Genomic DNA, 12,743 nt, shown 5'->3' on the forward strand with positions numbered 1-12,743 from the left:
ACTCAGTCAGTAGAGCCACAAACGATGGAGACTGAGGAATCTGATCCCCCGATTGTACCAGCCTTAGTTGTGAAAGCGCCAAGTCCTAGGAGATCTCCGAGGTTCAATCCACCCGAGAAGGACAATACATCCGCAAAAGCGACAAGTCCAAAGATATTTTTTGGACCAAATCCATCCTGGGCAAAGGGTAAACCGGGATTGAAGAAGAAAATCAACCCCACAAAACCACATGCAGGTACTGCCCTTTTTGTCAAACTGTGTTTTTCTTTTATCACTGTGTTATGAAATTATTTGGTTGGATTGAACTCAAGGGTCCCAATTACTGTGTGTACTGTGAACAATACATACAAATAATCATGGGTGCATTTGTTGAGATTTAGTTGAGAGAAAATTACATGGTTAGCAAATTTGTGCATTTAGAAAATTACATGGTTAGTAAATTAGTGCATTTGTTCATATGCTACACTATATATTTTAGAGAAATTTGGACATATACCCATCATAACTTCATCAATTTGATATTTCCCCATCAAAACCTTAAAATTAGTTATTTCCCCATCTAAATTCATCAATATTATTAATATACCCATTCGTCAATTAATCCATTAAAAATACTAATTATTATTAGTAAAAATAAATAAAATTACAATTCTACCCTCCATTTCATCTCCTTCAACTCAGGGAATAAAGATATGCTTCTCTAGTTAATTTTGCATCTGTTCTTTCATCTTCTTCATTTCGCTAATAAGTTCTCATTCTCCTCTCATAAGATTTTTATTCTTTTATGGGTCTCATCTATTGCCTCTTCTATAGAAAGTTTAGTGATTTCGTTTTTTTTTTTTTTTTTAACTGGACTTCTTGTAAAGAGAAAGTCAACTTCTCCATGTCCATCTTCACCTCCTCTTCACACTCTTTCCATTTTTGTTTCACCTTCTTCAGTTCCACATTTCTATAAAATTAAGAATAGAGGAAATGTGGAGAAGGTGAAACAGAGATAGAGTGTGAAGATGGACATGGAGAAGTCGAGTTTCTATTTACAAGAAGTCCAGAAACCAAAAATGAAATTACTAAACTTTTGAGGGAATGAAAGCTTTTATCTGAGGAGAATGACAAATTTGTGGGAGAAATGAAGAAGACGAAAAAAACCACAAAATCATTTTTTGAATCTGTAAACTGAAGAATAGATATATAATCAACTAGAGAGAAGAAGCATATTTTTTATTTTCTGAGTTGGAGGAGATGAAAAGGAGGGCAGAATTGTAATTTTATATAATTTTATTAATAAATATCAGTGTTTGTACTGGATTAATCAACAAATGGGTATATTAATAATATAAATGAATTTAGATGGGGAAATAACTAATTTTAAGATTTTGATGGGGAAATATCTAATTGATGAAGTTATGATGGGTATATATCCATATGTTTAATTGTAAGGATGTTATCAGGAATTTAGAAAATAACAATAATCAAAATAACTGTGTGTTTAATTATTGTTAATTTTCGCAGAAAACAAGGGAGGTGCAGATGAATCAGAATCAGAACCTGCTCAGGCAACGGGTCCGGCCCGACCAGATGTATCAGTGCCTCCTCAGTCAACGGGTCCGACCCAACCGGAGGCATCAGTGTCGGCTTCGTCAGAGGAATCAGAGCTGGCTCTGTCAGAGGCATCAGAGCCGGCTCAATCAGATGAATACTTCTCCTTGACATCAGTCCCGGCTCCCTCACCGTCTCGGTCGCTGTCTTCGTCTGACACCAACCAAGCTGAGCAGTCCACTTATAGGCCACCTGTGGAACCTATGGATAGTACACAGAAACCATGGGATCGGTGGCCGCCTGAGGGCCAGAAGGAGGCTGCGAACCAGTATTCAGATCCCTCAGAAGATGAATCTGACGATGGTCAGTCGAGCGGGTCAAAGATATTATTGGATGATGATGGTGGTAGGAGGATGCACAACCATCTGCCCCTCAGGTGTTATCCCGAAGCTATTGCAGCATGCGGGAAAGATCTTGAAGAGTCTACAGCTAAAGAGACAACTGGCAAGCGAAAAAGAAAGAGAAAGACGGACAAATCTGGTCCGAGGAATGGGCGGGGTCTTGCGAAGCCTCGTGATCCAGCCCGTCTGGAAGACAGACCAGAGCTCATAGTGGTTGGTGACTGTGAGTTCACAACTAAGCCCCTCTGCACAAAAGTCATAACAACGATTCGGATCCTGACTTTGGAGAACCTACCAGGACCTTGCAGGTCATACCGGTGGTTTCCAAGTAAAACGAGGTTGAATATCCTACAACAGTTCCTACAGAGGTATCGATGGGGTGAAGGTGAAAGAATTCTGCGTTGTCTCGATGTTTTTGAGAATATAGCGGCGGTCGCTTACGCTTCCCATTTGGCAGAGGACAGAGCTTCGTACACGAAGAAACACGGGGAAGATAAGGCGAAATGGAAAGATTTCCCTCCTAAATGGTGCAAAAATGTAGAAGCCTGGAAGGGGTTGTGTGACATTTGGTCCACTGACAAATTTGCAAGTCAATCGTTGACCAACAGTGACAACAAAAAGAAGCAAAAACATCCGATCCACCACGTGACTGGTTCTAGGAGTATGTATCGACACAAGCAAGCCATGGTATTGATTTACTACATTAACTTGAATTAAATTACAAATGTATTTATTTTATTAACATCATCTACATTTTTGTCCAATCTGCAGTGCAAAGAGAAGGGGGGTGCACCAGTGGAGTTGAAGGAGGTTTTCGATTTAACTCACATGATAAAAACACCGGAAGGGCCAAAGAAATACGTGAACGCTAGCGCTGAAAAGGCAGCGGTGAGTGCCTCTTAATCCACCTGGAGATAACGTGCACTCTGGTTTCTTTCTTCCTTTTAAGGGTGTTTTAAGGGTTCTCAATTTCATATACCTTTCATATATGAGTTAGAGGATAAATAGTGAAAACAATATATATACATTGTTTTAATGATTTGATGTATATGAGGGTCTAACATTGAAGAAAGCAAATTTGCAAATCAACTGTTGTGTTTGTTAGTCCAAAGATTTTCAATCACTGACAGTTATTTCTAACAAATACAGAAAACCTATTCTGCCCTTAAGGAGAAGTATTCGGGGAGGCTTTCTGATGAGGAAATATGGGAGCTAGCTGTGAACGGAGAGGACAAGCGAGGGAGGTTATTTGGATTTGGCAACAAATCAAGGACAAGCAAAGCCACCCGCGTCTTGGAGACATTGGAGGCAGACATGTCTACTCCAACCAAGAGCACTGCCACTTCTGCCAGTGATGCAGATAAAAAATTCTCAAAGGAGGAGGTGACAGAATTATTAGAAGCTGAACGTGCCAAATTTGCTGCTGAACGTGCCAAGATTGTTGCTGACATAGTTGCCCAAGATGAGCGGCACAGATGTGAAATGCGTGATGTTCAAAGATACAATGAGTACACGCAGGACTGTTTTAACAAGCTCTTCAAGGCTCACGGCAGTCGACCTCCACGTCCACCTCCAATGTACAAGGTAAGCAACTAAACAACATAAAATAATTTATGCGTATGATACTTATATGAATAATTTCCAACCCCGAGTCTTTGTTTGCTCTTTGATTGGGCAGGGTCCGTCAAAAAAAGGCAACGGTGGTGAGGGCAACAGCGGTGGACAGACGGATGATGGGGCATCGAAGAGCTTTTGAAGGGGCAGAGCACACCAATCGACGCATGGTGTTGGATTATATATGTGATGATTGTAATAATCGTAGGACTGAACAGTATTTTGAAATGTTATTGTAATGATGTTTTAAAATGTTTCGGTTGAAACTGGTAATCGTAGGATGTGTATGAACTGTTTAATACTGGTAAGGCAAACATGCAACTGTGATGTGTAGGATGTGTATGAACTGTGATGTGTAGCAGTCGACTTGTTAATGCTTTAACTCAGGTTCGTTAGCTAAAGGATGTGCAGGATGTGATCTTGTTAATGTTTTAAAATGCTATGGTTGAAACTGATAATTGTAGGATGTGTATGATGTGTTTAATTTATGCATGTTGTGCTTTGTCAATGTAGTGTACTTTGATTTCTAAGGATCTGTACATGTGTACAAAGTATGCATGCTGTGCTTTGTGCATTGAAGGCATAGGGCTTTGGGTAGTGGATTAATCATGGAAATTGTTGGTGTGTAATAAATCAAAATTTATGCGTACAATGGGTACGCAAACAACAATATATATTTTATCCAACAATTATATGGCCCTATTTCCGTTGGAATACCGAGGGAAATAAGTGCAACTATCTATCAGAACCTTCTCGCCTATCTATTGCAACTATCTGCTGTCCATTCTCTCTTTGTGTGAAAACCTTGTCGCCGTTCTCAGCTTGCGATTGAAAACCCATCGCCTCTAACCCTATTTAGGTCGCCGTTCTGTGAGACCTGATAAACCCCATCGCCATTTCTCTCTTCAGGAGAACTTTCGATCACCCTGTCCCACCATCTTACCTTCTGTTGTGGTCTCATCCTCTTTGGTTACTGCATTTAGGTAGGTAACACTCACTCTATCTCCACTCTCAATAATATCAAGAGAAAAAAAGAGGAAATAAGGAAACAAATCTGTTTTTCTAGGACTAGAAAATAACCATTTGTGACTTTTTCCACTGTGACAGTAACTTGAATTTTTCCACTGTGACAGTAAGTTACAATCCATGCACCAGTGAGCCATTTTAATGAATCAAACAACATAAAGTACTCATTTTAGAATACCATAACAGTATCAATGGTGAAACTACTCACTGTTTTGTGAAGAATGAAAACTTCAACCCAAGTAAAATATATACCCACTGTCATGTGAATCAAACGCCAAGCCTTCATGTCACTCTCTATGTTATTGTACAGTTATTTAATGAACTTGAATTAATTTGTCAAGGTTACATCGAATGGCCACTGATAGGGGATGGATGTACAATGGCCGATCAAATACGGGAGGAACTCTTCAACCCGAATTCATGGCAGGTGTTGACGAATTCATCGCTTCTGCTTTGACCCATCCTTCTGTTGTGAGTGTTGATGCAAGTGGAAATAAATGTATCCCGTGTCCATGTGAAAGATGTGACAATCTATACAACAAGGATATAGAAACCGTTCAACTGCATCTTTATCAACATGGCTTTTGCAGTGTATATGCTGTTTGGTACAAACACGGGGAGCCACATCCGAATTCAGCTAACAACCAACCTCAAAGTCCACCACCATCGAATAATGCCGCTGATCGAATGAGTGACATGGTGAGGGATGCCGCTGGTCAAGAATTCAATTGGAATGAGGAGGAACCGGCTGGAGCGGCTAAGCAATTCTTCGACATGATGGCAGCATCAAAGAAACCACTATGGAAGTTTAACGCAACGGGTGAAATGAAATGCGAAAAACACACCGTATTGTCGGTTGTGTCACGTACCATGGCTGTCAAGTCTAAACACCAAATGAGCCAAAAGGCATTTAATGATGTGTTAGAAGTTATGAAGGAAACGCTTCCGCCGGGTGAAGAAATGCCCGAAAATTGGTACCAAGCGAGGCGTTTGGCTGATGGATTGGGCATGGAGGCTCAAAAAATAGATGTATGTCCCAACTTTTGCATGCTATATTACAGTGAGGATAACAAGAAGAAGACACGGTGTGATGTATGTCTTGAACCAAGGTATAAGCCTCCCGGACCTAATAAAAAGGCTATGCCCGTTGCACAAAAGCAAGTTCGCTATCTACCTATCACACCACGAATGCAAAGGATGTACATGACTGCATCATCTGCGAAGAATATGAGATGGCACAAGGAAGGTGTGCGTCATAAAGCACCGATGATGGAGCACCCGGCGGATGCCGAGGCTTGGAAGCATTTTGCTGAAAAACATCCCACCTTCGCAGATGAGGTTAGAAATGTTTGGTTGGGGCTCACAACGGATGGATTCATGCCGTTCAACTCGAGTGCAGCTCCATATTCGTGTTGGCCGGTATTTGTTTTTCCGTATAACCTACCACCTGGGATGATAATGAAAGAGGAGAGCATGTTTCTCGCGCTACTCATTCCGGGACCAAAGCATCCAGGCCGGGATATTGATATATGTCTCGAACCTTTAATCGACGAATTGAACCGTTTGTGGTTAACTGGAGCACATACATGGGATGGGTATAAAAAAGAGAATTTTCAAATGCATGCACAACTACTTTGGACGGTGAGTGATTACCCGGCTTATGAGATGCTATGTGGTTGGGGTACAAAAGGCCGGTTGGGGTGTTTTTATTGCATGGAGAAGACAAAAGCTTTTCAACTTCAGTATGGTGGAAAAGCAACTTGGTTCGATGGTACAAGGTGCATGTTACCTCGGGATCACCCATTCCGTCGAGATAAGAAGAATTTCATAAAAGGTAGAGTCGAGAATGATCCGCCACCACCGAGATTGACGGGAGAGCAGCTGCTCGACATAGTGAGTTTGATCCCGCCTATTAAATGGGGTAAAGATGCACCATTATTTCAGATTGAGGGTTATGGTGTTACCCACCATTGGCAAAAGAAGAGTATCTTTTGGAGTTTACCCTATTGGAAAGACAATTTGTTGCAACACAATTTGGATATGATGCATTTGGAGAAGAATTTCACTGAAAACTTGCTATACACGCTTTTAAGCATAGGTGGCAGAACAAAGGATAATGAAAAAGCAAGGAAAGATTTGGCTATATATTGTGATCGTCCCACCCAGCACCTAATCCCGGTGGATGGCCACCCGGGAAAGATGCATAAACCAAAGGCCCCCTTCGCACTCTCTCCATCTGATAAGGTGATTGTTTTAAAATGGCTCAAGGATGTAGTAAGATTTCCAGATGGCTACGCATCCAATTGGTCAAGGTTGGTTAATCTAAACACTAACACCTTTGTTGGACTTAAAAGTCATGATCTACACGTGTTCATGGAGCGCCTCCTCCCCGTCGCATTTCGAGACTTTGTCCCGGATGCTGTATGGGATGTTTTATGTGAGATTTCAGCCTTCTTTCGAGAGATTTGTGCGAAGGAAATTGATCCAAACCGTCTTGCAACATTAGAAGATGATTTCATTGTCACAATGTGCAAGGCCGAAAAAATTTTCCCACCGGGTTTCTTCAATTCCATGGAGCATCTTGCGTTGCATGTAGCATACGAGGCTAGAATGGGTGGGCCAGTATTGGCCCGTTGGATGTTTGCATGTGAAAGGTTCGTGTGGTTTGTAATTTCTTCTTATTTTACATAAATGAACACTAAACTTACCTATAGCTTCTATTTCTAAACCATAATAGTTTATCAAGGCGCTAACACTAAACAATTGTTGCATTTACAGGCGTAACAAAGAACAACGGATGAGAGTCACAAACAAGGCACGGGTTGAGGGCTCGATCGTAGAGGCTACAATTGCCAAAGAAATTGGTACATTTTCCAAAGACTACTTTGCAGTAAATTCTAACATTGGCCAAGGAGTTGAAACAAGTAGACGTTTGGCGGGACAACTTTCGATATTCGATACTCCGACCCGTTGCATTGGCAGGAAAAGACGAAGGCCTCTCTCTGAAACAGATTTTGATGCGGCACACGCTTATGTCATCCTCAATTGTCCGGAGATCTGTGAGAAGTACATGGGGTACAATCTTATAGATTTGTTTTTGATGATTTGAAAATTCTATTCTAAAACATATCAAAATCTAATATATTGACATATTATAATACGCAGAGAGTTTGATACATGCATGCTTAACACCGGAGTAGCCACAAGCTCGGTAGATCTCCCAAAAATTCGTCAAGAGGGCTTTGCAACTTGGTTACGTAAAAAGGTAATAAATTCTCGTGAGGAAGGCGATTACTACATACGAATGGCGGGAATGAAGCCGAGCAAAGAAGCTTACTTCTATGAAGGTTGTGAAGTCAACGGGTATCGATTTCACACACAAAAGTATGGGCAAACCATGTCAACTAAAAGTAGCGGGGTTTGCATTAAAGGAGAGTGGGATGCAAACAACACACAAATCGATTACTATGGAATTCTCCAAGATGTCATTGAGCTACAATATGATGCCCACACGGTAATTCTCTTTAGGTGTGATTGGTTTGACATAATAAACGGTGTCAAGGTGGACCGCAAACATGGTATTGTTGAGGTTAAGCATACTTCTCGTCTTACAAATTACGAGCCGTTTGTGTTAGCGGCTCAAGCAACACAAGTATACTACCTACCTTATCCATCGCAAAAGGCCGAAAGACGCCAATGGTGGGTGGCAATGAAAACAAGCCCCAAGTCAAGGTTTCGTTCCGAAGGAGATGATACAAACATTGAATTTTACCAGGAGGAAAGACCGGATAATCCAATTGAACCAACAATTGGGGAAGACATTGATTGGGATGGTATGATCATTCGAGAAAACGAGTTGGAGCTAGTGATAGATACGACGACCCTTCCGTCGGCAACATCAAATGAACCGCCGAGTTTGGCGAGGGACGAAAACAACATAGATGAGGATGAGAATGATGATGACATGGAGCAAAATGACGACATAGAGCACGATGATGGCATGGAGCAAGATGATGAAGTTGACCTAAACTCCGATGATCCCGATGAAGACTACTAATTGGTAAATCAACACACATATGTTTTATATTTTTCATTTCACATTACTTTACACTTTATTAATCCGGTGTGCTTCATTTTCATCGAAGCCTTTTCTAACCTTGTTCTCTTATTTTTTGTTTGTAATAGGTACATGTTGTCATTTGTCAAAGGGAGATATCATGTTTGTCAAAAAAAATTGTATCTAAATTATATATGTTTGCACTAACAAAGACCTAATTAACATTTATGTTTTCAATCAAATGTTTCCTTCTATACAACTCAATTAAATAATGCTTGCTATTGTAATTTAATTTGGATAAACAATCAAAGGGGCATCTCAAATAAACAGAAACTTTTCTGTCTCCAGGAACTAAATTTTTCCAACGATGCTCTCATGGAAAACAAAATATGATATTATTATTCTGTTATTTAGTAATATTTTTATATAATTTAGCATTATTAATTGAAATTGTGGGTATTTATTGTACTAGTCTTATTGTTGTCATTTTTTTGTTTTCATTATTCAAAGGGGCATCTCAAATAAACAAAAACGTTTCTGTCTTCAGGAGCTAAATTTTTTCAACGGTAGCCTCATGGAAATATTATGTCTAACTATAAAATAATATAAACTGAATCAATAAAACATTTCCAAGGGTGTGCTCCAGCATTTTCATGGGCCTCAGCATAAAATAATATAAACTGAATCAACAAAGTATTTTCAAGGGTATTGTGCTCTAGCATTTCCATGAGCCTCACTATAAAATAATATAAACAAACTTACCAAAACATTTTCAAGGGTAGTCCCTTGAAAATAATATGGGCTCTCAATAAAATATAATATTCGTTCTGTTTAGTGGGTCATGGGTCATGCAAAAGTATTTCCAAGGGTGGATAGCAAACATTTTCAAGGGTTGGCATCAGGGATTTCCATGCGCTACTATTTTCAAGGGACTACCCTTGAAAATGGTTAGATGTGTCAGCAAACCCGATTTTATTTCCAAGGGCCCTTCCTACCCTTGAAAATACAGATGCTACCCTTGAAAAAAGCGAAAATTCTAGTAGTGTTGGTTTATTTATAAAATTCACGTCATCCAATATCTTCGTATTATTTTAATTATTTTGAAAAGATGTGGTTCTGAAAAATCAAGTTATTATAAAAAGAGAGCATATTGGATCTGTGATATATAATTAACCGTACCGCATACGCGCATAAATATTCTTAATTTTCCAAAACTTGTGAGAAAAAGAGAGGGAAACAAAAAGTGTTAGCTTGATTGATGTTAGAGCATCTCCAATTCAACAATTGGAATTAATTGTTAAAAACCGCTTATGCAAATTTTAAGAATGAATCTACTGCATTGGTACAATTAAATTAAATTGATTTCTATGTCCACATCAGTGGATCTTTCTTTTTTATTGGAAAGAAAGCACTAAGAAAAATTTTGAGTCAATCAATTAGACAGAGTGTACACACCGGGCTGTGGGATTAAAATGGATTGGATACGTACAGATCAAACAGTAATATAATCATATCTGTATTTATTTTATTTTTGATGCGGATACAGGTCATATATTACATAAATATAGATAGAGATCAGATATTAAATGAATACGAATACATATCAAAAAGTAAAGATATGAATATAGATGGATAAAATTTGAATAACTAATTATTTTTGTACAAAAACGTTGTTTTCAGACCATTAAATTTTTGTACCCATCTTAATAAATAGTAAAAAAATTCAAGCAAAATAAAATTTGAGCTGCAAGCACATTTTAATATATCCATCATGTTGAACGGTTTGGATCGACTGTTTGGATTTTAAAAATGCAGGTTGTAATTCGGTGTCACCAAAAAAAGATTTTAGTGGATCCCTCCAAATATAATTATTATGATGAACAAAATGGTTTTTCGCATTTCAAAACTGTTATGTCATTACAAATTAAATATGTATCTTGTTAACAATAATTCATAATCAATATAACTATATTTTGAAGCAAAAGATCATACCAACAAAAAATATTTATTTCCAAACATAAATGATATTAAAACAAATTGATAAAAAAAATACAGATACAGATAATTATTTGTATTCATATTCATATTCATATCCACAGAAATGGATATCTTAAAAATTAAAGCAATTTTCTAAGATTTCATATGATTGCATATACTCAATCATATATATATAAAAGCAATCTTATATTATATGTCAAACAAATCTTAACTTCTGAATACACATCAGGTCAACACTTCATTTATAAATAATTAATTACTAGCTAGATTAATAGAAGCCGAAATAAAATGGATACAATATGTAAAATGTAGTTATATAAGTTCTCTTAGCCTGCTTGAAACCAGGTAATTATTAAATACCAAATCATACATATATAATTGTTGATATTAGTATCCAGAAACCTCATAATTTTTTTCCCAGCATCGCTAGCAGCCGCCACATCTCTCTGTGCAGCAGCGCCTGCCGGGTCCAACGATATCTGAAGCTCTAGGGTGATAACTTGTCGGGTCCGACGGATGGTAGTGATGATCTTTTGGCATATTTATCCGCCCATCTGAATATATTTGTACAAAGATTGACAACATAATGAATATGGGGGCCGGGTTATATGTACAAATTGAAAAAAAAAAAAAAAAAAAGGTTAGCTTTGCCTAAAAGAAAGACTATAGATTGTAAAGGAAATTAAGACTTAATTGGCTTTGTATATTTGTTTTTGAAAATACTAATTTGGATTGGGCGTACCATAGCTTAATTTGGTTGTGGGTATGTTTGGATGCATCAAGAATATGGGCTATTTGAAATAGCAATGTGTACAAATAATATTTTTGTTATTTGGAATAGTTAGAACAGCTATTATTCTCTATTTCTTGTAAATGTTTGAATAGTTATTATTCATAAGTGTGAAGAGAAACAAAAATAGTACTCTTTCTTAAATTTCTTTTAACACAGTCCAAAATGACAAAGTTGACATCACTTATGTGATCTCCATGTTATGACAATTTATTTGAGACTCTACTTGTCTATTTTTTTCTCTTAATTATCACATTGTTAACACTAGTTTTTCTCAGTTACAATTATTTACTATTCTAAATGTACAATTCAAACAACATTTTTACTAATCTAAATAGCACCATTTTTACACTAATCTAAAATCACTATATTTTCTCTATTTCCATCTACTAATTTCAAATTTTGCTATTCTATCTATTCTAGCTTCCATCGAAATTAGCATACCCTAGTTAGAATGAGATATAACACTTACGTGGAGGAGGGGGTGGGGGAGCGCTAAGGGGACTATCCGGATCTAAGGTGGGAGGGGGTTGGGGCGCGCTAAGGGGACTATCCGAATCTAAGGTTGAGCCATCAATAATAGCAGTTTGCATGACCATAGTGCTGAGAAGCAAACAGAGCATGAATTCACTCGTCATTTTTCTCCCAAAAACCTTTACACTACTGATACCAGTAACAGTATTAGTGTCCCTTGATTTCATCCATCTTCATCATTTTATACTTCTAAATTATTAACAAGACGAGAGCAAATCAATTCCCAAGTCAAGTCACCCTGACATTTTTCCAAGTCTAAACTTTTTTGACTTCATCACTCCCAATTTGGTCATCATTTGCTGCACGGAATGACTAATAACAGCATTAATTCATGTCACCTAAGGTAACTCAAATTTTTAGTTTGAATCCAGACCATCCAATCAACTTTAGCACGGATATCAAAGAGACCCGTGCATTCTATCTAGGATCAGATTGGTCAGGTTCTGATTAGACCGAATTTAAACTCAAATTTAAAATTTGAGTTACTTCATGGTTACGAACTCTAACAAGATTTCGGTCAAAGTAGAAGGCAAATGCCTTGGTCTTAGTTAGGAATTGCTTTGATTATTTGATGATTTGCTGACCTCCACTATCAAATTAATTGCTGATTTGCTGACCTCCACTATCAAATTAATTTGAATTTGGAGTGTTTCTGTCTTTTCACCATAAAATTTCAGCACCCATAAATGAAGATTCCCCTGCACCAAGAACTATCACTTTATTAATTTGTTAACTTTTCGACAATAAATAAAGGAAAAATTGTGAGAATGCCATTACAAAATCTTGG

The 12,743-nt window shown here is 37.9% G+C and overlaps 1 protein-coding gene and 1 long non-coding RNA gene across 2 annotated transcripts in view; one reads left to right on the forward strand and one right to left on the reverse strand.

Annotated features, from left to right (window-relative positions):
- LOC144554584 (uncharacterized) overlaps nt 1–12,743 on the reverse strand; it is a 49,683-nt gene that overhangs the window by 12,855 nt on the left and 24,085 nt on the right. The window lies entirely within an intron of this gene.
- LOC144554426 (uncharacterized) lies at nt 4,929–8,634 on the forward strand. Its single transcript, XM_078302746.1, has 3 exons — nt 4,929–7,231; nt 7,356–7,652; nt 7,743–8,634. The coding sequence occupies exons 1-3, from the start codon at nt 4,929–4,931 to the stop codon at nt 8,632–8,634; spliced, it is 3,492 nt and encodes a 1,163-aa protein (XP_078158872.1).

The sequence above is a fragment of the Carex rostrata genome, chromosome 5 (assembly GCF_964058835.1).
Source record: "Carex rostrata chromosome 5, lpCarRost1.2, whole genome shotgun sequence".
Classification (NCBI taxonomy): domain Eukaryota; kingdom Viridiplantae; phylum Streptophyta; class Magnoliopsida; order Poales; family Cyperaceae; genus Carex; species Carex rostrata.

Bases quoted from the DNA above. Each gene is read 5' to 3' on its own strand.
- LOC144554426 (XM_078302746.1), top strand. From the start codon at position 4,929: ATGGCCACTGATAGGGGATGGATGTACAATGGCCGATCAAATACGGGA. The intron at 7,232-7,355 runs GTTCGTGTGGTT...TTGCATTTACAG, and splicing joins TGGATGTTTGCATGTGAAAG to GCGTAACAAAGAACAACGGA. The intron at 7,653-7,742 runs GTACAATCTTAT...TATAATACGCAG, and splicing joins ATCTGTGAGAAGTACATGGG to AGAGTTTGATACATGCATGC.